The following is a 27,699-nucleotide window of genomic DNA, read 5'->3' as shown; positions in this document are numbered from 1 at the left end:
CGGAAAAGTGGAAACAAAAAAACATTTCATTTTAGAATGTGAGGCCTTCAAAGACAACAGGGAAAGTTATGCAGGTATGCTCGCAGCTAGCTCTTGGGAAAATCTATTTAGCAAGGGGTTTGTCAAGACGCTGGGACCATTTATTTTGAAGCTTCACAGAAAAAGCGCCGAATACATCAACCAGATGAAGAAGCACCATGTCTCATAGGCTATCTTTAACCTCGTGAACATTAAAATAATTTCTTTTTTTCTTTCTTTTATATAATTCAAGTTCATATTCAACAATGAAAGCATAAATAGACTAATAGTAATACATTGATCCACAAATAAAATTTAAATTCATAATTGAATCAAATAATGATACTCATCATTCATTTTCATACATACATATGACATACTCATCATTCATCCATACCATAAGATTCAATAATGAAATATTCAAATACATTGATCCATATCATTCACCATTCATCATTCTATAATCTACATTGATTTACAAATTGAATTCATCATTCATCATTCTAGAAGAGCTCGATGGCGGGCAAGAGAACACAACTCAATGATAGCAAGAAAAAACTCCGCAAAGCTTGATGGCAAACAAGAGAATTTGGAAAATGAATAGGTACGTTAACCCAAGTAAATCTTTAACTTTTTTATTTTAGATTTATTTCTTTTAAGGTTATTCTATATAAAATGTTATTAAACAAATTGAAAAGAGACGCCCACAAGTACCCTTTTTGGGAAATTGTGTCCCCACACTGGAAAAACACAACCCTACATCTCCCCTCCCCAAGAGGAGAGGATGGTGAAACGCACCCCCCGACCCCCGGACATCCCCGTGGAACACTGATTACAAGTGCTTGTAAAATCGTGAACATTGCTATTACTTGAGAAAGAGCGCAAATGGATATTCCAAACATTCATGCACGTCGAGATTGAACACGATATATAGTGGTTAACACGGCAAATCTACAATACGCTGCGGTTGTTAATATATAGTGGTTAACAGGAAGCATCTTGACAGGAACATGCAACAGCCTCAAAACAATATTTGAAGTACATCTTGTCTTGAAAAACCATTTCTTGCTTCCCAATATGAACATCATATAGTCATGTAACATTATATAGTCATGTAAGTTCAAAACTTGCACTAAACATATTACTCCTATAATACAAAAACATTGCACTGATATCCAGGACAGTGCACAACAAAATTAGAACTCAATTTTCTTAATTGCCAGCTGCTTAAGCTCCATCAAACAAAAGTTCACCCGCTGTCTTTTCACTCCCTTTCAGCAAAGAAAAGTACACACTTTTATTTTAGTTTCTGCCCAGCACAAATTTTATTGACCAATCTTCCATTCCGTCTTAAACTCAGCCTACCAGTATCAATCCAATGCGCTTGCTTGAAGAAATGTCACACCACACTGCTTGCTTTCTGTACCTTATACAAGTATCAATCTGAATAGGGTATATTCCGACGTGGGATGCATACATGCATACTCATTTGAATCATTAAACAGTGGCATCCCAAAACAAGCTGCTCAGCCAGTGTTCCTCATGCCGGCAGCTATACCATTGATGGTGATAAGCAATGCATCACGAAGTTTGGGGTTATTCACATCTCTTCGCAGACGACGCAATATTTCCACTTGGATCATGTTAATGGGATTTAAAAAAGGAAGTCTGCTTTCAATCAAACGCTTCAGACTTTTGTTGTTTTCCGTGAGTTTTTCGTGACCACTAACGAGCAACACATACTTCTCTGTCATGCAAAAGGCTTCTCGCAACTCTTCACCTAACTTCTGTCTACTAGGAGACACCAAAACTTCATCATAGTGCTTAGCAATGGATAAATCTGACTTTGCAAGTACCATTTCAATTAAATCAATTGTGCATTGAAAAAAATGGCCATTCTCTGTACATGGCTTGTAATTCTTCTTTGTATCCCTTTGCACAGGCTGCTTCGAGGCCTGCTCCAACACCAAGCCATGCAGGTAAAACAAATCTGGTTTGTGTCCATGCAAATATCCAAGGAATTGCACGGAGATGCCCAATCTCAGAAGACTTTTTCCTCCTTGTTGGACGGCTTCCAATATTTAGATTACCAAGCTCTGCTTCAGGAGTGTCCTCACGGAAGTACTCTAAAAACTGTTCATTTTCATAAACAGTGCTTCTATAATATTGCCGACTGATTTCTGATATCTTTTCCATTACCCCTCGCCAATTCATACTACGAGGAGGATCTGGGGGATGTAAAGTTGCAAGCAAAACAGCAGTTGTGTAGATTTCTAGTTGTCGCACTGCTGTTTGTGCCAAGCCAAACTTTGCCTGGACCATTTCTCCCTGCTCTGTCGATCGGAGAGTTCCCTGTTGGATAGAAATCATCAGTCCATCACTCAGTTAATAACAAGATCCTTTCTTGAGCCAACTGCAGAAAATAAGAGAGGTATAAATTACCATGACAGAACCAGGCGGTTGAGATTGAATGGCAAGATATGTAGGTCCACCACCACGCCCAATACTTCCTCCACGGCCATGGAATAGGGTAACTTTAATGCCAAATTCTTTACAAGCAGCTACAACATCTTCCTGTGCTTTATATAATTCCCATGCAGCAGTGAAACGCCCTGCATCTTTTCCTGAATCAGAATAACCAACCATAACCTGCAAGAAGACATTGGTACATCACAATAAGCACTTGATTGAGATATTACACCTTCAATACCCAGGCTTGGACACTATTACTATTAATGCAATTGCATTTTTTTGTAACTATGATTACCTCCTGGTGTCCATTATCATTTTCAATAATATGGTTTCGATACCAATCTATTGATAATAACTTCCGAATGACTGATCCAGCACCTCTCAAATCTTTGACAGTCTCAAATAGGGGCACAACACGCAAGCTGTCACATGTTCATATGTCAACCAATGATTTTATGCTTGTACAAGAAAAAAGAAAAAAAAATCAAATTGATTACGAATGTATGTATTTCACGAATCGAGAAATACAGGTTCAGAACTGTACGTGTTATCAGGGCAAGGTCGTCCTAGTTCTCCGCTTACGGCTAGACGTGCATCTTTCTGTAGCAGCTCCACAGCCAGAATATCACTAGCCTGTAAGTCACTGTGAACTATTAGGAAACAATAAGCCTCACTACCAGATTTTGGGGGATATAATATTAAAATAGCATTGACAGCATCTCAATTCAGTAAATTTCCCTAAACTTGTACGAACTTCTGAAATAAAGAATCATAATAGGATTCCTTTATCAGTCTATATTCACAAGAATTACATAATAGAACAAATCATGCCTCTGGTTAGAGATTCCTTCTTATAGAGCATTCAAAAATAGGAAACAATGAAAATTAACACAAAACCATCACTCGCTTCTGCCACAGCTCATGAACTTATGCTCTATGCTAGCATAGCTGTATAACATGCCTGAATACAAAAGCTCTAATGATACCTTTGAAGCCATTGAAATAACATAAGCTCCAAGTGATTCACTGCCTAATTCTGCAGCTACACGGAATGTATCTAGAACCTCCCTTACTTCAGCTGAAACCTGTATAGAGTCAAGATCAAAAGGTTGTGACATTCATGATTCATCAAATTCAGAATTCAATATAAATTGCAAATGCACTTGAAAGCACATTTGTTTTTTCCAAGTTCCATAACCCCCATACAGAAACCAACAACTGTTTTCTTCTACAATGAGCTCTTGATAGTAAACAGAAAGAACATTATAAATTTGACAAATACATAAGTTACAATCAACTCATTCATACAAAAGCATAGTGTTAATTACTTCTCCATGTTAGGATATAGGTTTAAAATACAACGTTTAAACTAAATTAAACTTATCCCTAAAAGTGTCTACTTTTGCTTCACTTTCCCAATACTCTCAACATGAGCTATTCCCTTATTGAATGGAACACTCAACTTCAGACTACATTCGGAGCCAACGACTCCTTTCTCCTACTCTTAAAATCTATGCAGAAGCATATACAAAACCACCTAGCCACTGTCTCAATGTCACATACACAATCAAGACGTTACCTCCCACACTCAATTTTACGACAACTGCACCACAAGTTTGTGACAACTCACTTAACGTTCTTCCATGTGTAAATGGAACACCTCAGAAAGCACAACCTGCCTAATTTCATTTTATAATTCTTCAAAATAATTAAAATTTATTCAATGCTCCACCGAGTTTCAAAATGCCGGTATGCCAAGAAGTGTGGATACATCTTGAAGACATGTAGAGAGAACCCACGAATTTCAGGGGATATCAACGTCCCTGACATAGGGAACCCTATCCAAAATATTAGATACATTATTACAAACATAAAAAAATTCAAAATAGCTTTACCAAAAACAATTTTAAAATAAGTAACATTTCAAAATACCCCTTCACTTGTGAAGGGAAAAGAAAGACACATTCCTTTCTTAGTCAATGTTTGTGATTTAGAGAAATAATCCTACTATTCCCGATGACTTAAAATGTGATGAGAGCAGTGAGTCACTAAATCATCAACCTCATAAATCTTCACAATTCGAGAGTTTCCTCAACCTATTTTAAACCAGCATAGGCACTCCTCTAAACCGATGTTTTCAATCATAATTATTAATAACTAAGAAAAGTAGAACACGGGCATGGATGATTGCCTCCTCAATAGCAACGGCCCCTCCCCTTTGTCAAGCAATTTTCCTAGGGAAGAAATATCTTTCCTCTATTAACTGCTACAAATTGAGCAAAAACAACATTTCTAAATTGCCATTTTCCTTTAAGTCGAAGAGGGTCTTCTTTAGAGAACTGTCTCCCAGAACTACTACATGTGAACCAGAATAGGCAATTAAATAATGCTTAGAAAAAATGTTATACAAATCAATGTTACATTTATCGTTATCAACAATTTATCGCCAGCGATCCAAAATTTAAATTATCGGGAAACTTGAAAAAATACAAAAATAATCATTTATTTTTCAATTTTTTAACTTCTAAAACAACATCAACATCAAACAAACACATTGATACATAAATATGAAAATTAAATCAATATATAAGTTGTATAAGATGTCCAGTGATACATCAGATATGGATATTGAAATTTGGTATTTACCCTGAGTCATAAGATTTAATAGAATGATACAGAGTCATATCAAAATAAATGTATCTCATCAAATGTGTCATGGCATTGAAGACAATGGATTTTCCCTTGTGTTACGAATAAAATATATAAATAATATAAATAATGTAAATAATAATAATCATAAATAATGATTAGTTAACTACTAATTTGGTTGAAGAGGAGTGTCTAAATGAGACATGACTCTTCGTGAAGAGACACTCATTCGGAAAATGATGAGAAAGATATCAATTTGAAGATCGATTCAACTCTTAATTCAACCGAAAATGAGTATTGGAAACCTGAAAAATATCTTTGTGAAGATCCATTCACAAGGAATAAAACGGAGATTGAGCAACGAAGAAAAAGATCAATTCTTTGGGATCTTTCTTTTATTGAAAGAGAACAAACAAAAATAGAATCGGATTTGTCCTCAAAGTGTTTATCAAAAGATTATCCAATCTCTTGGGCGAAAGAATTATTTACAGAAGATCAAAGATATACAGAAGAGAATTCCTTTCCTTTGGAGAGGAAAAGATTCATTGAAAATTTTACAAAATCAATTCGTTATTCTTTTTTTTACATATTGCCAATAGATGAACCGTGTATGGGTGGTCCTAGTGCTACTAAAAAGCCCATTGAAGAATCCAAAAGGTTATTTAAAATAAAAAAAAATGTTTTTTCCCAAGATTTAAGGGATTCAAAATCCTATTCATTAATGAATAGGATAGTTGATCTATGGAAGATCAAAACATATTTTGAAATTGAAAATCCTTCCTTGAATTGTGCTATGCGGAGTTTTACTCTACCTTGGAATCTATTTTCTGCGTTCTGTGATCAAAGCAAAGGAAAATACATATTGCACAAAAATTGTCTGGAAATGACAGATCAATTCACTCTATCAATAACTAAGCCTAGTAAGGTTCATGATAAAATTTCATTTTTTATTTATTATAAAATGAATCCATTATATGAACTCAACAAGAATGGATCGTTGAGATCGGATCGGATCTTCAATCACAGAGAAAAATGGAAGAATCGATCTTTATGGGTCCTACTCAATATTATTGATAAAGCGGATGATTATTTAGATCAAATAATCGACAAACAATTGAGCCAAATCGATTCCAAAAATTGCTTGGAGATAGGAACTCCCTTTAACAATTATAGAACTGAAGCTTTGGGTTGGTATGAATCAATTAAGTATAATATTGACAAAAGGTATTCGAAAAATTTATTAAATAGATTCTATTTTATAAATAGGCTCAATCGCAATTTAAAGGATCAAATTAGAACAAATTTTATAGAAAATGAAAATTTAAATAATGTAACGAAAGATACAATTGACCGGCATTCATCAAGTTGGAAAAAAATTAAGAGAGAATGGTTCAACCATTCTATTATTCGAATTGATAAACATATCAATCGGAATTTGAATGTGTACAAATGGTCCAATCAGACCGAATACTTTATGAAATATTTGAAACAGATTTTTTCTAAAAAAAAATATTTTAAAATAGTGTTCGATCCAATTGAATTATGTACTAATACTAATCGAGATTCAATTGGTTGGTTTGTGTTTTTATCCCTTTCTAAAAGTACTGTAAAGATCTTAAACTCGAAGTTCGATATCATTTCGAACTTCAATTCTAAGTTCGATATTTTAATTTCATTTTTTGATTTTGCATTTCATGGGCTCCAAAGTATGAATTATAGACTATTAAATCAGTTGTTAGATCCAATTGGTACTCTAATCGTTCGTTTAAAAAAATTTAAAACCTTTCTTTTGTATGACCATAATCTTTCACAAAGATCGAAATTATTGATTGATGAAGGAACAATTGCACCATTTGTTACGAATAAGATACCAATTAATCCATTGATTATTGACTTTTTCGATAATGAAAATAATCGCATGGAATCATTCGATAACACTTATTTTTCGACGATATCCAACGATCGAGACAATTGGTTGAATCCTGTGAAACTATCTGATCAGAGCTCATTGATAGCTTCTTTTCACGGAGCAAATACGCTCCAATTTTTTGATTATTTGCATCATACTCGGCCAAATTATAGGAATAGATTACCTTCTGATATGAAAAGATTTTATATAAAAAGGAATAATTTTACATATGGACAATTATTCAATCTTTTGATCATCCACAACAATCTATCTTCCTTGCCCATTGGTGAAATAGGACCCGTTCACTCAGAAAAAGAGACTATTTCATTCATCAAATCACAAGTATCTAACATATTATTACCTAAATATTTAAAACGAAAACGAAGTGGTGACCAAACGTTTGTATTAATCTATGATTTGTACAGATCCTTCAATTTACTAACTCGATTGAATCCATTCGTTCGTGAAAAGAGATATCTTTCTTCGATTGAAGAGATTTCTACAACGCCTTTAACAAAAGAACAAATAGTCAATTTTGAAAAAACTTTTTGCCAACCTTTTTTTGAAAGATCCGATTCAGAAGAAAACAAATTTGATCAGTGCTTTAAAATGGGTTTCAGTTCAAACGTGGGTCTTATTCAAACTCGATCTTATCAAGATGATTTACTATCCGAAATGTTTTCCAATAAGAACGAGGAAATTTTTCCTCATATTCAAGATTGGTTTGTAACTGAATGTTTAAAAAACAAAATAGTAAACGAAGACATAGATGGAAGGAGTACCCTTTCTAATTCATCTAAAGAGGAACAGAATATTTATAGGATCTCTCAAATAGATAGTATTTTTTCAAAATGGGATTTGTTCAAAACATATATGCCCTGGTTTTTTACCTCTACATGGTGTAAATAAAAGCAACGCTCTCGTTCTCATTGTAAATCATATTCATTCTTATTCTTATTCATATATTTAATATAATATTTATATCCTCAATGGATAACTTTATATTCCAAGTCTTCTGGAGTAATTAATTTATAGAAGGAACTTTGTTCGCTTTATTTGATATCAAAGCAATCGACCCTTTGGCCGCTTCACTGCTGCACAAAGCTCGTTCTCCGGTCACCGGCCCTTGGCCATCAATCGTCATCAACCTTGTTGCTGTCAAATTGAAGCGTTTCGCTACACGTTGGGAGATTCTCCATTTTTCAGCCATCTCCAGCCATCTACGCCCAAAGTGGAGTAGTCGCCTCTGCCTTCTCGACCAGGCCCTGACGTTATCGGTCACTCACAGTCGCACAACCATCCATAGAACAAAATATATATATATATATATATATATATTACAACATTCAAATTGCATTTTAATTCCTGCGGCTGCCAACGAGAAATTGAGAGCGCTACATTCAGCAACCATTCAGCCGCCTTTCTGCTTCCAACCTCCGTTATCTCCACCCTGATTCGTCTTCGTGCATTGCCATCATTGTGTATTGTTTGTTAATAGAAAAACCGTCACCACCCAACAGCACTCCAACCTTCCACGGCATACCACACCACCTAACCCTCTGCAATATTGTTAAACTCACATGGATAGCAAGACAGATATGAGAAAGATAAATCAGTGAGTACTATTTTTATTAACAATAGATGTACATTTATAGTACAATAGGTGACTCTTGGGATTCAGATCCCAAGGTCTCTTGGACTGCTTTGTCCATTCAACTTCCACGCTAACCCTTTAGGATTAGGTGTCCAACATTCCCCCCCTTAATCCGAAGGGTTATGTATGAGTCCAAGAAAAGAGCTGTAATACAAAATGTGCAAAGAATGCATGGCAGCACTAGGCTGATTGTGCTCTATGAAATGTTGGTATAAAGAGGACGGTGGTTTAAGGATGACCACCAACACTGGAACGCTTAGTGCAGTTCCCGGAACTCTTCCAAAACTGGCAAGAAACTGAAGTTTTCTGCTAGAGGAAGTGATCCTATTGTTTCAAAGAGGGAAACCTTCAACCATAAAAGGGAGGTCTCACCCCGTATAAAAGGTAAAACTTCAACCTGAAAAGGGAAGTCTCAACCTGTGATGGTTTAAGGATAACCAACAACTCATGAATGCTTAATGCAATTCCTGGAACTCTTCCAAAACTGGCAAGAAGCTGGAGTCTTCTGCTAGAGGAAGTGTTCTCAATCTGTGTTCACGGGCATCTGTGTCTCTGGCTGCAACTCTGAAACTGGTGTGGCAGGTTGTGGCTCAGGCTCGCTTGATGTGACTTTGAAGCTTGTAGATGACCATCATTTTCCCCCCTGTCAGGTACAAGGTGAGAAGATGGAGAAAACTCAACTGCAAGATTGTTCAATACTCTGGAACAAGTTCTGACATGTGTTTGGAATATCTTCTTGGCTGTTGATGCCCATTGCCAAGAAGCGATCCATCCAAGATGAATCTTTGTTCTTGCAGGACGTTTGTTTCTGAAGCATCTGTGTGAAGAATGGCTGGTTTTATGACAGTGCTCACATGGATGAAGATCAAAACAGTGATCTTTCAGATGGCCAACTCGGTCACAGTGTTGGCATTTGACGATATGTTGTTGTTGCTGTGGAAGAGGGGCAGAATCAGGAACAGTTGAAGCTGAACTATCATAAGGAGCAGGTGAACTGTCATAAATGAATCCAGCACTCTGAAACTGAATGGGCTTGGCATAGTCTGGAATATGAAAGGACAAGTCCTTGTCATATCCAAGACCAGTTCTGTGCTTGTTGTGGACAAGCTGTTCCCAAGGTCTGATGATGGGCTTGGGAAGTGCAGACTGAGTTTCTGCATCTGTATGTACAGCTGCTGCTTTATTGGGTACTGAATCTAAATGAACTTGAACAATATTGACTTGCTGTTTATGGGAGTCTGCTTCATTGTTCTGAACAGAAACAGGTTCAGAATGATGACTCCACTGCTGTAATTCTTCCTGTTGTAGCTGTGATTCAAGCTGCAAAAACTCTATCTTTTCTTGTGCATATTGTAAACATGTCTGAATTTCTGAGAGAGATCCTTTGCTGATTTGTAATGTGTCATCAACAGTAGATAATATCAAAGTTTTAAGGAACTGTAATACTTCACTGGTTCTGGCCATTTTTCCTTCAATGTCTGATTTACACCTTAAAAATTGATCACAACCAGCAATATTCTTTATAAATATGCAGCAGATGATTAGTGTGCAACCATGTACAGTTTTCAACCATGTACAGTTTTCAACATATAACTATTGCAGAAGGACCATTTAACATTGTATTCACACCATTCACCGCAGTCACAAACCGTGGTAATGAACCAGTCATTCAACGCACTGAGCTATTAACACCAACACATGAATCAATACACAATACAAGGGTCTGACTTGAGAGAACACCAAGCTCAGGCAACAGGCACACAAAGTACAGTAACTCGGCTTGGATTCTGTAATATTAGAGAAACTTCCTTCTTTTTCTGTAACATAGTACAGTCTATAACTTCTTCATTTTTTATATAAAAATGCAGCAAATCAATAATTCATCATGAAGCAAACCCATCGTGGATATCTTCTTGCTCTTATTCAAGGAGTGAAGGGTAAAAATAGTTCTTAAATCACAGCCTAGGCCGAGCACATTAATGGGTTATATCAATGTGTACAGTCTAATAATGAGACGTCAAAAGAACCCAAAATAAATTAAACAGCAGAATCAACAGCCTAACAAAAATTGGCTTTGACACCAAGATCACAACTGCTGATGTATCTGTGGATTCCCTACTGCTACTCACATCCTTGACCTTCGTTGGTAAATCGCAACGCGGTCAGAATATTCTTCTTCGATCTATCATCGACAACGGAGAATGTGTGATAAAGCTTTTCTCTTGCAACCTATGCCTTCAGAGGTCTTTATTTGGTCATCCACGAAAACAAAATCGTAATAACTCGAAATTTCTAATCAAATTTTGATTGAATCTCAATTCTGGTTCAAAGAAAAGATGCCCTGCAGACCAGGCAGATCTCAAAGGATGTTAAAAGAATAACACAACAAAAAATAACATTTACTCTCGGTTATCATGCGACTGCCGTTCCTCGACTTGTGCATCTTTTTGTGAATCCTGCCCATTCATTTCTGCAGCTATCTTCTCATCCATGGCCTTCTCGGCTCTAAATAAAGGCTCGTAGTAATCCGAATGAAGGTCCATACATTCTCTTAGCAACGATGTAACTTTGTAGCATTTGTCAGCAGTATCTTCTTTATTCGCCTCGCCTTCTTCAACGCACTTCTCCCAAGCAATGAACTGATCCCTGCATCAATTTATATGAGCCTGACGCCATGAAGTATTGATCATTCGAAGCCTCCCTTTGCAATTGCTAGTGCATTGTTCGTTTCCAGCTATGGAGTGTTGATGCGCAAATCAAGCTACAGCGCAAGCTAAACACCGTCGGAAAGCCACACAGTCGACCAAGTTTACTTCGGAACCATTATGAAACCAGAGGATGGATAGGTGCCGAGAGGTAGCAATGACGACCAGCACGACAAAGGTTTTAAGAGCGGGTCCGTTTCTACTACTACAGAAGAACCACCTCCGTCTGAAGACCGTAACTCTCAAAAAGCCGAATCAGACTCCACTTCTGCTAGCAATTCGACGGAACCAAATAGCCTTCAGTTGGAGTCAACAATAAGAAATTTTGAAGTTGATGCTTTCAAGTTGATGGAGCTAATTGGACCGGAGAAGGTAGACCCGACTGATGTGAAATTAATAAAAGAGATCACAGGATTCTTTGAAAACAATGATATATGGAACCGGTGTTTACCTGCCCCTCTTCATGTATCGCTTAATGTCGCACACACTGTGTTCTCTGCCTTGAGACCATATAAAGGAGAACACCCAGAGGCAACAAGAGACCGATGCTTAGGCACAGCTGTTATGATTGCTCACCGCACCAATGTTTTTATATGAAACAACAATTTTAAGCACTTGCATCGGCACTCTACTCAACACAGTGAGGAGGGCATCCGCTCTTCCATCTTAAAGCAAGTGGAGATCTCTTAACTCCCTCCCTTGATAATCGCATATAGCATTCAACGATTTATATGTTGAATGTTGATGAGAGCTGTGCATGCAATCAACTATCTACGTCCTTAACATAAACAAATACAAAGAAGCGATCTGCTGCAAGGTTTTCTGTGCAAAGCTTAACTGTAAAGATATTTCACCGGCCTTACAACTCACAGTTGCCCAAATTTTCATTCAAAGCTTTTCTTTTCAAGGCTTATAAATGTTTTCTCATATTACCTCTATGCACGGCAAAATGCTACAAATATGCTGCACAAATTATACAAATATCTCCGTAAAATTGCACGAGTTCCTATATAAAGCTTTTCTGTACAGACTTTTAGATGTCGCCTGCAATGTCCGTCTTTACAGATATATACGAGCAAATATCATAAATGCATATGCCTAAACAGCCCGCCGAGGTTCAAAGCCCGTTCCACAGAATCCTTTGGGCTTAATAAAAAACCAAAAGCAATCTCCACCGAAAAATAATCACCGACCTTTGTATCACGAAAAAACTCCTTTACCTCATTGAAGAGTTTTAGTGGCTAAATTACTCAAAAGCCGGTACTTACCGTGATCATTTCTCAAATTCCAACGTCTTACCGTCGATTGCATGACCAGGGACAAAAGAACACATAAAATGCACTATTATTCGCAGGGAGATGCACCGTTTCTCACCCTGAGACTCTAAATTCTGTGAAACGGTGTAATGGCTATTATTTCAGTAACGCTAACTTGACAGAGGCTGCACAGGCTTGGCAGAGACGCAGTGGGACAACGTTTTCAGTGGAGTATAGGAGAATATAAACGCCTGACGCAGTGAGACAGCGTTTGCAACAGGTCTCTTGACAGAAGAGCAGTGCAACGGATTGGATGGTGGTAGTGCCAGACTGGGGAGTGCAATGGATTTAGCAGCATGGAGTTGAATAACGTAACTGTAACAGGAGCTAAAAACGCATGTATTAAAACATGGCATGCCTTTGAATTATCAATGCACCATAATTATATAACAGGCCCACCAAATTCAATCATTAATGAAAGAGTAGTTCAACACCGCCAACGACATTTGAACACGGCCATCGCACATGGTCTTCAAGGTATTTCCACACATAGTCAATATACCATTAACGCAACAGTCATGACTTTCACAAACTCAACAATGCACAGTTAGGAATTTAAATGGTCAGGACAACGCTTTTTTTTTACAAAACATTTATAAACAGTGATGACAGCCAAAGAGCGCAGGCATAATTTCGAGGGTTAGGACTGTAAAAGGCAGAGGGCTAGGACTCATATGCACATAACAGGCCACAGAAAAACAAGTGGCTCCGATACCATGTTAAACTCACATGGATAGCAAGACAGATATGAGAAAGATAAATCAGTGAGTACTATTTTTATTAACAATAGATGTACATTTATAGTACAATAGGTGACTCTTGGGATTCAGATCCCAAGGTCTCTTGGACTGCTTTGTCCATTCAACTTCCACGCTAACCCTTTAGGATTAGGTGTCCAACAAATATCGATGCTCATCTTTTGATTGGTTGTTTGCTCCATTACTACGACCATCCACCACTGCCGCCAACAAAGCGACTGCAGCCAACCGACCATCTCCAACAGCACTCCAACTTTCCACGGCATCCAACTGACCCTCTCCAACAGCGCACCGTTGCTGCGATTTCCACACACCACCAGCACACCGTCAATCAACTTGTCACGCCACAGTCGTTTGCTGTCCACCACCACCGTTGCCTGTCTTTCGCATTGCTTGTCCGTCCGGTAGCCAAAACCCTTATTTTAGTCAACCAATTGAAGCTATTAATCGTTGCCATCGTTCTATTAAGTTGTGGCTCAATTAAATCATAAAAGTTATATAATTTATATAAATTAAAGATAAATTAATGATTTATATAATTAAATCATTAAAGTTATATAAATTATATAATTAAATCAAAAAAAACTTAATTATATATAAACTTTTAATTATATAATTATATTTATAATTATACAATTATAATATATAATTTACAACTATTTAATTAAAAATAAATATAAAATAAAATTACCAAAAACCAAAAAGAGAATATTTGAAATATATATATATATATATATAAGGAGATAAAAGAAGTGAAAAAAAATATACGAATTCATATATTAAAAAAAAAAATGGAAAAAATAATTGAGAAACAAAGAAATTATAAAAAGAAAGGGAGCATAAACGATAAGTTTTGAAGGAGTAATAAGCCTTGAAGGTATTTAAAAAAGAAGAAGACAATAAAGTTATTAAGGAGTGGATCTTAATATAAAGAAAGACATACATATATAGAGAGACAATATAAAGGAGTATTTTTTTTATAAAAAAATAGGGTATTCAAGTTTTTAACAATCCACATTAAAGGAGAATATTTGAAAAATATATATAGAAAAAGGGATATTTTATAATAAAATAAAAAAATTAAAAAATTAAAAAAAAAGCTCAAGTTGACATATTGTTTACGTAAAAACATAAACACAAAATGGAAATTAGTGAGGGAAGATTTCCTAAAACCTTTCGTAAATGTGTTGACACACTATTTAAAATCAAAGGATCACTCGCAGTAAGAGATATCATAATCTCTATCAGTCCCACTGAAAAAAGTAATTATGTTAGTCCTAAATGTGTTAACCAATTGGTGATTCCTAAATCAAATATAGTTGAAACAATTTTTGTTAACACATGTGACAAACAATACGACATAAGCAATCTACACCTGAGTATTGGAGATTATACTTTTACCTCGCAATTCACCGTGAAAACCTTATTTTTTTGACGATAGTGACATTGTTTTGGGCTCACCCTGGATGGAAACTCTAGGGTCCTTTATTTGAAATACAAAAAAGAAGTTTTTGACATTTTCTCACAAGAAGAAGAAAATAACGTTTCAAGATGTTACACTAAAACCAAATTCAGTAACGCCAAAAGATATCAGATATTTCAAAAGTAATTTCTCAAGAAGGTAAAAAAATATTACAAAATATGCAAAATGAAATTGACAAAACCATTGTTGACAAAAATGAAGAAGTTTCTCGATTTAAAAACCATAGTGAAAAATTACTGACGCAAATTAAGAAACTTAAGAAGGATAAAAAGTCATTTGAAAACAAGGTACAACAATTTATCGAGAATGAAGCATCAAATGTAGGAATTCAAGTTGACAACAAAACAACAGATACCGGTCCAGTGAAAGTCACAACTCAAGAAGAAGACGAGCAAGTTGAAGAAAAGACGCGCTTGGATGTTGCACTTCAGATGATAAACACCCCAAGTGAAGGTTTGGTAACGAACTCAACAACATCATTCCCTGAAGTAAATCAAAAAATTTCCACACACCTAATAAGGGAAAGTAAAGTCCCATATCAACATCCAAATCATGAGAGTAGACAACTCAACCAAGCTACGTATCGGGACCATTTAGACCAGAAACAACAAATTGATGTTTGAGAGAATAATGATGTAAAATCAATCTCGTCCTATGCTGACAAGTCGTTACAAAATTCCAGTGATCAGAATATTACACAGAAAATCAATCTGGGATGGTCTGATCCCTTCTCAGTGAGATAGTTTTGTTTGTCACTTGGAAGATCATATCAACTTGTATCGACGAAGATGATTGTTCCGAGAGACAAAGTCATTCGAAGCCGAAAAAGAGATTAAGCCTTTTTCATCGACAAGCTCTGAGGACAAAGCTTTCTGAGGAAGAAGGCAATGTTATGAATAAAATATATAAATAATATAATAATAATAATCATAGATAATGATTAGTTAACTCGTAATTAGGTTGAAGAGGCATATCTAAATGAGACAAGACTCTTCATGAAGAGACACTTGCGTGATATAAAAGCAAGCCTCTCGTTCTCATTGTAAATCATATTCATTCTTATTCTTATTCATATATTTAATATAGTATTTATATCCTCAATGGATAACTTTATATTCCAAGTCTTTTGGAGTAATTAATTTATAGAAGGAACTTTGTTTGCTTCACCTTGTTTGCTTGATTGAAAATGGTCACAACATCCTCCGCAATGCTATGAGAACTAGACCAAAAGATTGACCGACCAAAAAATACATAGAATATTCAAATTTTGAAAAAAGCATATAATTCACGTGCATCCATATGAATCCAAATTATTATATAAAAATATGCAACACTTCCCATGTATATAGCAAAGATGCATATAACCAAAATATCACCAAATGCAATCCTTCTATGAATTAAAACAGATCAAAATAGAGGCTCTAAATGACCTCCGAAATCCAAAGAAAATCATGCTACAACAAATAGCTACATAAAATCAAAATCACTGCCTATATTGGGATCCTCCTCATCAAGATCACCCTCTAAGCATTAAAATAAGATAGAAAATGCTTAGCATCCTAATCAATGATTTTGTTTAAGCGAAGTCTACATTTTCACTAGGGTCATGAAGGAGTAGCTCAATAGTCAATGCCACCATCATTGAGGTACATATAGGACTTGGTGATCTTGATTAAATGTTAGCCCCATAACCTCGTGCATCACAAAATCCAGTAGAAATGTTGTAATTCCGTCAATTCTGAAATCTTAAAAATTGTTCAAGTCTTTTGGATTTTGAGTGGGATCTAAAATTCTATAATGTCCATATGAAATGTAATGAGGACAGAACCACTCTCAAACATCCAAAGTCAATTAATGGTAATGTTAAAAATATAAGTAAAAATATGAACATGAAAAATAAATAATTTAGTATTACCATTGACTACTAGGGATGTATCTCATGAGATGAACCATGGAAAATGAAAACAATAGCTTTTCCCTTGTTTGCTTGATGGAAATAGGCAAAGTATCCTTACAACTCAATTCTCTAACTCACTTTTTTTTTTAAATTAGGGTTAAAAGAAAAAAAAAAGGTAATAAGTTGAAATTGATAGAGACATGGCGATAATTTCAAAATTTTCACAATAATTACCACTGATCCTATCACCAAAGTTGGTTTTTGTGATATTATTGTGATAATTCCAATATTATCACGATAAGTGCAACACTAATACAAATATAGATGTAAGTACTATAGGACACCCCTAGTGCTTGGGGATGTCACCCCAAGGACATCCCATGTCACATCCCAATGTTCAAGTAGTATGTGAAGCATCAATAACACATCCCATGTTAGATTGTAAGGCTTACGTAATAATGGCCCTTTGTTAGACATTAAAGTATAGTTGGATGATGGTTGAAATAATCATGCAACCACCACCTCTCAAATAAGTAGTTAGATCTTATAACCATTTCTGATCTCTATAAAAGAGTTAGACACTACTATAATGACAAAATCTTAAAACCAATTGTTTAGTCTTCATTTTTTATCACTGTGGCTTCCATTGATCTCATTCTAATATGGTATTAGAGAAAGACTGATTCAAATCCAATTGAAAGAAAATCAAATCAAATGCATTCAAATGTTGAAAGGAAATGTTGCCATTGAGGGACTTGTTACCCCTCTTATCAATAGGGGTACATACATTTTTTCAGTGTAACATTCATCACCATTGTAAGCCCAAGGTCAAGCCAAAAGCCATATAAAACCATGTGAGGCCCTGTATTAGGCATCCTGGACGTGTGGTCTTGTCAGTTTGAGACTATATTCAATTGTTTGATCAAGACATGCCATATCCCTTGAAAGCTTCACCTAAGCACTCTTTTCCCTAACCGAATTGGAGGGATTTTTTGGTGGACTCTCTTGAGAACTCGTGGTTTTATAAGAGCCTACACTTGTAGGATTGATCACAAGTGTATGGAACATTTCACTTCACCTCAAAGTGCACCTATGTCATTCCACATGGTTAGTCTTATCGAAATCTATAGGTGACCTTGGCCTTGGTGCAATATTCCTCATGACAACTCTCACAGCATAACAGTCTCGTATGACAAACTTTCACATTTCCTGAGGCAGTTCACAATTCCCAATGCAAAATGGTCCATCTAGTCAATAGGTCAATCCAATCTAATATTGTAGAGCATGATGAGAGGATTCCATGCCACCTGGAATTTTTTCGATTCGAGCATCTAGTGGCTAATTACGTTTTGGTCAATCTTGGTCAACATCTCTAAACATATTTCCAGGTAACAAAACAACGGTAGCATTGAGTTGAGTGTAACATGCATTACATTAAAGTAGTCCACTCAATGAGAGGAATAAAAACTTTCATAAAAACTTCAGTTTTAGATGTTATGTACTTCTGAATTCTTTCCCTCTTAGTCATGTTTGTTTACTTCATAAATTTAAGGGTTTAGTTCTGTATGAATGATAATTTAGGGCTTTATGTATGTAATGGAAAATTAGGGCTTTATAATTGTTTAGTGATTTACAATAGGAGGGTGTATTTTTTAGAGTGACTTACCTTTTAGCATTGCAAAAAACAATCAATTTTGGCAACCAATGTATGATACCATTGTTGTTGTTGCCCAAGGTGTAAAAGTGCTACATACAATGAATTTTGGCGGCCAATTCTTCAAGCATAAAAGAAGGTCATCAACTCTAGATTCGCAAAGTTGAAGCAGTCATCGAAGGTCACTAGAAGCACAATCATATGGACAAATAAGAAGGGTATGGCCATTCTAAATTTCTTAATACATTGTCCTAGGGGTACTATGTTTATCAAATCAGTGGACGCATCTACACATGTAAAATATGCAGTGTTGCTATGTGAGTTGTTGGATGGGTTCCTCTAAGAGATCAGTTTGCACAATTTGGTGCAAATCATAACTAATAATGCAGCTAATTATGTGGTTGTTGGTAGGACGCTTATGGACAGGCATTGTTCATGTTGGACATCTAATCTGTTAGGGTTGGTATGGAGGAATTCCAACTGTGATAGAAGTCGAGACCTCTTGGAAGATGAAAACCAAGGGTCGGTGACATATTAATATGTACATTCTCTTTATGAAATGCATCTTGTGTTCATCTATTCATTGTCTATTTTTGCAAGTGACTCCAGTGGTGGTATCAAAGATACTACAATTTTTTTGGGTTTGTAAGCCATGCGTGTGTGGCCTTCCTGACCACTAGTTTTGTGTTCTTCTATTGACCTATGCACAACTAGGAAATCTTAATAAAGCTATATGATGGAAATACTGAGGGGGTGAATCGGTATCACTTTAATTAGTTAATTTTAACTTCACAAAGCATTAATTATCATTAGCATTAGATTAAAACATAAATCAACATCATCATTCAACAATGCACAACATCAAAGACAGTACACGAGATTTTTAGGTGGAAACCTAAGAAACCGGATTCGTTGACCAGGCCTCTGTTGAAGGAAATGTAACTAGGCTAGGTCTTCATAAATGTAATTTTGATATTTGTACTTATTCAACAAAAGAAAATTTATTTTGATATAATTTGTCAATGAGTTTCTTACTCATGAAAATAGGAAAAACACATTTTGAAGTGCTTCTAGAGAGTCAAAATCAAAATGTAATTATGATAAGACCCTTTGAGGGCATGTTACATCATGTATGACATCATACAAGGTCAAGGGAACAACTCCAAGCATGGTCAAATACCCTACTACCGTTAACGAAGTCTACAAGCAGCGAAATAATGATTAAAAGTGAATTAAAGAGCAATCTATCAAGTCGGCCTAAATGATAGTCATGTCAGCTTGAATAGGAGGGACAGACCTCTATTTATAAAGGTTGTCCACTCCTCATTTGGACACACACTACATTCTGAAATCCGCAAGCAAGAGAGGGAAAAAAAAAGGACGAAAAGAAGACAAGGAAGAGGGCTACAAGGGCACCGTAGTAAGAAGACAGAACAGCGAAGTAAAGGAGGACTTTTCTGAAGCTACTACAGTCACACGTGTGAGGTCATGGAATGTTTGACTGTGGCCATAGTAGCAGAGAAGAACAGTTCAAGCATCATCACTATTTGGGTTGGAATTTAAGGTCTACAAGACCTCCCTCTAGAGCGAAGAAGATACCCTCACAAACGAAGGAAGCCGAGAAAGAAGAGGATTGTTTCTAGAGCTAGAAACAGTCACATGTGCGATGTACAGCAGGGGATGACAGCAAGCTAAACAATCCTTTGTTTGGATAAGAGATCAAGCCTCCAAAGGCTCACAAGCCTATTGAAGGAGTCCATCTTTGTAAGGTGAAAAAGACTCTAATTGAAAGACGAAGTGTTGGAAGACAAAGTGCCGAAAGAAGTGTCAGAAGATGTGTCGGAAGTGATAGTGCAAAAAGAGAAAGGGTTTGACTTATGCTTGGAGGATATCCTAGTCAAGGGTCTAGGGTTTGGTAGTTGTTCAAATAAAAAGCTTCAATAAGAGAAATATTACAAAGGGTTTTCCTCTCAAGAGTGGAGAAGGTTTGTTCCTGGCAGAGAGCCAAACTTTCTGTTCTTGTTATTTTGTTTTGGTAGCAATTTGATGAAACACACACATTAATAAGAAGAAGAAGATAAATTGTAAAAATACATCACAAATTGCTATCAAGCAACGGAGAATCACTTTACACTACTTTGCCCTAGATTCTCTAACATGGTATCAGAGGTAAGGTGACACATCAAGGATAGGGCAACTCAAGAACACTCATCAAGGGAAAGCATCTACAAAGTTGAAGCATCAAGCCTAGAAGTCTCAATCACTTCAAGGACAAGAAGGATCTATAAACCATCATTCATCAAGAAGGTCTACAAAGCTAGAAGAAGAACCTTACATTAAGGCACCTACAAAGAAGAGCAGATTGGAGCAGGACCTACATCAAGCTACAAGTCATCAAGCAAGTCCAATTGAAGAAGGCAACTTGAAGAGCATCAAGATCCAAGAAAGACAAGCCACCAAGCCTTCAAGGAGGAAGCAATTCCATTACACCTCAAAATCTATCAAGTAAGCACATGTCCCCTTCTGAATATACATCAATGTCTTTTTGCAAGGAAAGCAATAAATTGGTAGGGACCAATAACTTTCTTGGATGGAAGAAGAGGACTGATCTACTTCTCAAGGAGAATGAACTCCTAGAACTTGTCAAAGGGAATATCACTATCCCTGCTAAGGAGCAGACTCAAGCCTTACCCAAGAACAATAAGGATGAGACAAGAGCTCAAAGGATTCTGATAGAACCAAATTCCAATCAAAGGCTCTCTCATTCCCTATGTCTCCAAGTTGGAGACATCGAAAGAAATTTATGATAAACTATTGTAGAGCTATTCACGGTATCCACCAACGGAGAAGTAATATCTTTGAGGAATAAATTATACAAGATGAAGATAACAAAGGAAGGAATAGCTCCCTACTTCATGAAAATCTCTGAAATGAGAGATCAACTTCAAGAGCTTGGGTAAGTCATGTGTGACAGAGAGATGAGAACTGTTGTACTCAATGCTCTACCTAAGGAGTGGGGAAACTTCACATCTGGCATTTATGCCAAGAAGCAAGCAACCACTCTCAGTGAAATGTGGTCTCTATGTAGGACAGAGGAAACCAGACTTAAGGCAAAAGAAAATGTGGGATCAAAGGAGCAAGCATTTGCTACCATGGCCAAAAGAAAGGGTAAATTTGGCAAGTTTGGTCCATAAAGAACAAACAACAAAGACATGTCCAAGATCCAATGTTTTGGATGCCAAGAGTATGGACATTACAAAAGGGATTGTCCTAAGCTTAAGAAGAACAATAATAACAAAAGGAAGAGGGAAGAAGCTCACATAACTCGAGATGAAAGAAGAGGGAAAGAAGCAAAAGAAGGAAGATCCTACAGATCTCTACTATGACTAGGTCAAACTCTTTACTTCTAGACTTCTTTCAAAGTTTTGAGTAGAATAGGAGCATGTAAGAATAAATTAAATTGCATGGCTAGAATCACCCTCTAGAATCTAGCAGCATGATGTACTTAGAGTTCTAGACACTCATGTAGATGTAGCATTTATGACAAGAACAAAAATGCATAAGTAGAAATATATTCTAGAATATAGGAGCATGGCAGATATAGCTCAAAAATATTCATATAGAAGAAGCATACCTAGTATAGGACCTCACATGATAAAAGGAAAATTGATCATGACAAGAATCTTAGAAGACCTACATCACCAAAAGAAAGGAAACATTTGAGGGGCAAGGATCTTTAAGATCCTATGATGGAATCTTCAAGAGAAGGTTCATGGACCAAAGCAGATGTCTCATTGGGAATCCCATTCATGGGTTTCAAGAAAAGAATGATATGTAGGCAAGCTAAGATGAAGCAAGAAGGGCCACACCAAAGGATGATCAAAGGAGAATCAAGATGAGGTGTGTATGCAACAAAGTTTAAAGTCATGTTATCACTTGTATATTATTAAAGTCATGGGTATAGTTCTATAACGTGATCAAACATGAAAGAATCCCTTTCACCAAGAACATGCTCGAAGGCATGTACCACAATGCGATGAAGGTCAACAAAAGAATATGCTCACATAAGGAGCAAGCAAGAAAAAATGCTGACAAGTCCAGAAAGCAATCAATGAAGGAATGCTCTCACAAGAAGCATCAGATGGTTGACCTATCTATCTGAGAAGAAACAAATGAAGAAAGAGATCAAGCATGTAAAGAACACCATGATCACCAAGAATCACTATCTGACAAAATTCCTTGAAGATATCTCCCGAAAGAAGGCAGGACAACTCTGAGAAAGGAAGAAAGGACCCTTGACACCTATGAAGGCCTTGGAGATACAAAAGGTGCAAATAATTTATTCTACTCTACAGAGATGTCGTGATGAAGAAGCCATCCATGAGAAGAGTATTCCAAAGCATGGACAAGATGACAAAGGAGTAGCCAAGATGATCTAATAGTCACCTTCCACGAAGCAATGACATGAAAAAACCAAGAAGGAAAGTGATCGATGGATGGTACCCTACCTAGAAGAAGTTAGAACAAAGACTTCATGACATCAAGAAAGAAAGGAGATCAAGCAGTTGGAGGACCCACGAAGAAGAAGCTATTGATGAAGGAAAGAGTCCCCAGTTAAGAGGGAGCTCTAACAGGTCCTTCATCAAGAGAGAGCTTTGGAGATACAAAAGGTGCAGATAATTGATTCTACTCTACAGAGATGTCGTGATGAAGAAGCCATCCAACAAAATAAAAAACAATGTTGAAACAATATCAGGATGAAGTCATGATGGGCTACTAGGTCAAAACATGTAACCTAGCAAGTACATTGAAGCATCCATGAGAAGAGTATTCCGAAGCATGGACAAGATGACAAAGGAGTAGCCAAGATGACCTGATAGTCAATTTCCACGAAGCAATGAAATGACAAAACGAAGAAGAACAGTGATCGATGGATGGTACCCTACCTAGAAGAAGTTCGAACAAAGACTTCATGACATCAAGAAAGAAAGGAGATCAAGCCACTGGAGGATGCACGAAGAAGAAGTTGTTGATGAAGAAAAGAGTCCACAATTAAGAGGAAGCTCTAACAGGTTCGTGATCAAGAGGGAGTTTTGTATCACCCCTGATTACAAAGGAGTGACAATTGTGTTTTCCATTTCATGGGTCATGCGCTAGACCAAGACTAACAGCCGTAAGTCTAGATGAAGGCCATGAATGGAAATGCACACACAAGTTAGACACAACATTCATGTCTTCACTCAGGAAGAAAGAATGGGAGGATTGGGTAATCATCTGACATATAATACTCTTTGAGGATGTGTAGGGCATCCAAGATAAGAGTAGGCAAGAGGACTGATATTCTTTGAGGGTTTGGAACCCAAGATAAGAGTAGTCCTAGAAGGTCATACTCGGAGAACACCCGGGTGGGTATGTACCTTAAGAGACAATGATGAAGGTGTCTATAAATCATTGGTCTCGCCAGCATTGTAGCTCATGGTCTCGTAAAGAGATGGAGTTGTTAGTCAAGGCCTTGCACTATGACAATGTTGATGAATATGATGCTATAACAAATGGATTGCAAATCCAGTTTCTCTTATGTGAATTCTTCAAGATTGAAAATTGCCAAACACCTCGTAATATTGTATGAATACCTCCCTAGTTAAGAGGGAGTGTTCAAGGAAATGTAACTAGGCTAGGTCTTCATAAATATAATTTTGATATTTGTACTTGTTCTAAGAAAAGAAAATTTATTTTGATATTATTTGTCAATGAGTATCTTGCTCATTGAAAATAGGACAAGCTGATTTTGAAGTGCTTCTAGAGAGTCAAAATCAAAATGTAATTATGATAAGACCCTTTGAGGGCATGTTACATCATGTATGACATCATACAAGGTCAACGGAACACCTCCAAGCATGGTCAAATCCTCTACTAACATTTACGAAGTCTACAAGCAGCGAAATAATGATTAAAAGTGAATTAAAGGGCAATCTGTCAAGTCAGCCTAAATGACAATCATGTCGGCTTAAATAGGAGTGACACATCTCTATTTATAAAGGTTGTCCACTCCTCATTTGGACACACACTACACTCTAAAATCCACAAGCACGAAGGGCTAAAAAGGACGAAAAGAAGACAAAGAAGAGGGCTACAAGGGCAACATAGTAAGAAGACAGAACAGTGAAGTAAAGGAGGACTTTTTTGAAGCTACTACAGTGACACGTGCGAGGTCAAGGAAGGTTTGACTATGGCCATAGCAGCAGAGAAGAACAGTTCAAGTATCATCATTGTTTGGGTTGGAATTTAAGGTCTACAAGACCTCCCTCCAGAGCAAAGAAGATACCCTCACAAACGAAGGAAGCCGAGAAAGAAGAGGATTGTTTCTGGGCTAGAAACAGTCACACGTGCGAGGTACAGCAAGGGATGACAGCAAGCTAAACAATCATTTGTTTGGATAAGAGATCAAGCCTAGTGAAGGAGTCCATCTCTCTAAGGTGAAAAAGACTATAATTGAAAGACGAAGCGCTGGAAGACAAAGTGCCAGAAGATGTGTCAGAAGTGACAGTGTAGAAAGAGGAAGGCTTTGACTTATGCTTGGAGGATATCATAGTAAGGGTCTAGGGTTTGGCAGTTGTTCAAATAAAAAGCTTCAATAAGAGAAATCTTACAAAGGGTTTTCCTCTTAAGAGTGGAGAGGGTTTGTCCCTGGCAGAGAGCCAAATGTTGTGTTCTTGTTATTTTGTTTTGGTTGCAGTCTGATGAAACACACATTAATAAGATGAAGATAAATTGTAAAAATACATCACAAATTGCTATCAAGCAACGGAGAATCACTTTACACTACTTTGCCCTAGATTCTCTAACAGCCTCACGTGTCCCAAATTGGGCGAATCGAACGCGATTCGGTGGGACTTGTGTCCTCCAGATAGTGTCCGAGCGTGTCCCATCAAGACACCTCGTGTCTCGATTCTAGGACACTTGTCACGCTTTTTTGACCTCCGGGCAGCCATAAAAAGGCCGATTTGGGCCATTCTAACTTCACAATACTCATTCTCTCTTGATGTGGCTTTGTTGTGGGTATGTGAGAGCGAAGAGAAAAGGGTATGGGAGCATTTTGGAGGCGATTCAAGCAACAGGTAAGTCCGTTTTCTCTCTATTTTTTTGCATTTTTTTACAGCAGTTTGCATGTGCGTTTGTTTTACAAATTTGTGCATTTTTTCTTTATTTTTTTACAGCATCCATGGCTCAATCAAGGGCAGCGGGGAATGGGCAAAGGAAGGGGATATAGAGGAGAAGGATGCAGCAGATGCAGAGATGACATTGGATACAGAGGAGGAGGATGTAGCAGAGGAGAGAAGTGGTGACCATGATGATGAATACAGTGATATTGATTTTGATGATGAGGATTGATGACTCGTGAGCTACCTACTGCCTTGAGGCTTGAAGTTGTTTTGTATTTGCTATTTCTATTTGTCATTGGCATTGCTACTACCTATGTAACACATTTTGATTTTGATGACTTAATGAGAAAACTACAGTATCTTGTCTTTCTCCTATTGGATCATTGATGAATATTGAATATGTATTATGTCACAATTGTATTTGTATGCATAATGTTACTTTGTAAAACTTACATCTTTTGAAGATCTATGTTTGAATCAATGAATTTGTATCATGAATGAGAATTTGTGTAAGAAATATCTAATTCTTAATATATATATATATATATATATATATATATATATATAAATAATGTGTCATGTTGCAGGGGGTCAAAGTGCTCGTGCCGGACACTCAAATCCTCATGTCCTTCATGTCTTGTGTCCCCATGTCAAATGACTTAGTTGGAAACCCTTCCGGGAGAAGAAACACTGAACACTTTTAATATAGGTCTTTAATGATTACATAGGAAACTCCAACTTCCAACATTCTCCAGCGAGCACTGGAAGGAGGCTCCAACCACCTGATTTATCAGCTCCCACTGAAAGGATGCTCCAACACCCTGATTTACCAACTCCAACTTTAAGGATGCTCTAACACCCTAGTTTTATCAACGTCGATTGAAAGGATGCTCCAACACCCTACACAGGCTCCAACCAGCCCTAGCACCACCCTTCCCCCCTGAATATAGAAGACGAAAGAATAAGATTGATTATGCTAAACGTGTTGCCCAGCACTTGATCATTGTACATTACAGCCTCTGCTCACACCATTGTTCAAGCGCATCAAGTCACCTGCTCAATATTTCAAACCCTACTAGCATCAACAATAAGCCTTTGATCATCAATGGTATCAAGCCCTAGTAGCAGCATAGACTCTTATTGTCATTCCTGGCAGCATACATCTTTTACTCTTACTGTTTACATTCCAAAAGCAGAACACGTAACTTTGATCTCTCTCTAATGTCAACATCATGGCATTGCATGGCTGCAGCAAACATACTCCACTTAGCCAGCTAGCACCAACAGTAACATATTGACAATAAATGGATCATCATGGCAACTGTCACCGCAATATACTAGCAGTCCTGCAACTCAATCATACTGCCATCAACATTTCTTGTTACAAACCCTGAACAGGATTTTTGACTCGTACTCTGATCATTTGCATCATCATTCAAGCAATATCTCTCGACCTGTATCACTTACTCAAATCAACCCTAATACTTCGTTCAACAGTGCTTGGCCAATGTAATATTGCTGCAACAAAAACACACAATGCAATCATCCTATAGCCACACAAATATATTGAAACACCACCAATCTCTGGCAAATGTACTAGTCACAGGTACAACTGGATTTAGCCTTCCAATGCACAGATTTACAAGCCTCAGATTGTATTGCCAATCTCAATGTTAGCTTTATCTATCAATCATAGTGTTTGTGATCATCTGCCAAACGCTACAAGTAACCTTCTCGATAATAACTAGTCTGCTCACTCACACAGTGCTCATGCAATCAAGTCATGACAATACATAACACATCAAGTTTTGACAGCAGTACAAAAATCTCCTACAGATAACCATACCCAACTATGTCATTGCAGGGATATACATTCAACTAGCATGAATACAAGGGATAGGTATGAGCTCTCAACCATTTAATACCTCTATCACTGAACTATAAAGATATTGAAAGCATAAATAATACACAGTATCTGCCCCTGCATACACAATACTGCCAGCACATGAAATCTCTGTCAA

General features: G+C 36.9%; 1 protein-coding gene across 1 annotated transcript in view; it reads right to left on the bottom strand.

The window, feature by feature from the left end:
- Nucleotides 1–968: 968 nt before the first annotated feature.
- LOC149255805 (phosphoenolpyruvate carboxylase 4-like) overlaps nt 969–27,699 on the bottom strand; it is an 82,811-nt gene continuing 56,080 nt past the window's right edge. Inside the window, 6 exon segments of the mRNA XM_089460579.1 lie at nt 969–1,907; nt 1,909–2,370; nt 2,461–2,667; nt 2,786–2,912; nt 3,035–3,123; nt 3,477–3,575. Coding sequence (XP_089316705.1) covers nt 1,545–1,907; nt 1,909–2,370; nt 2,461–2,667; nt 2,786–2,912; nt 3,035–3,123; nt 3,477–3,575 — 1,347 coding nt within the window. The 3' untranslated portion in view covers nt 969–1,544.

This window comes from Pinus tabuliformis, chromosome 7, assembly GCF_031772625.1.
Source record: "Pinus tabuliformis cultivar Carrire ecotype Pingquan chromosome 7, CPIR1, whole genome shotgun sequence".
Taxonomy (NCBI): domain Eukaryota; kingdom Viridiplantae; phylum Streptophyta; class Pinopsida; order Pinales; family Pinaceae; genus Pinus; species Pinus tabuliformis.
This window is presented reverse-complemented; position numbering and strand designations above follow the sequence as displayed.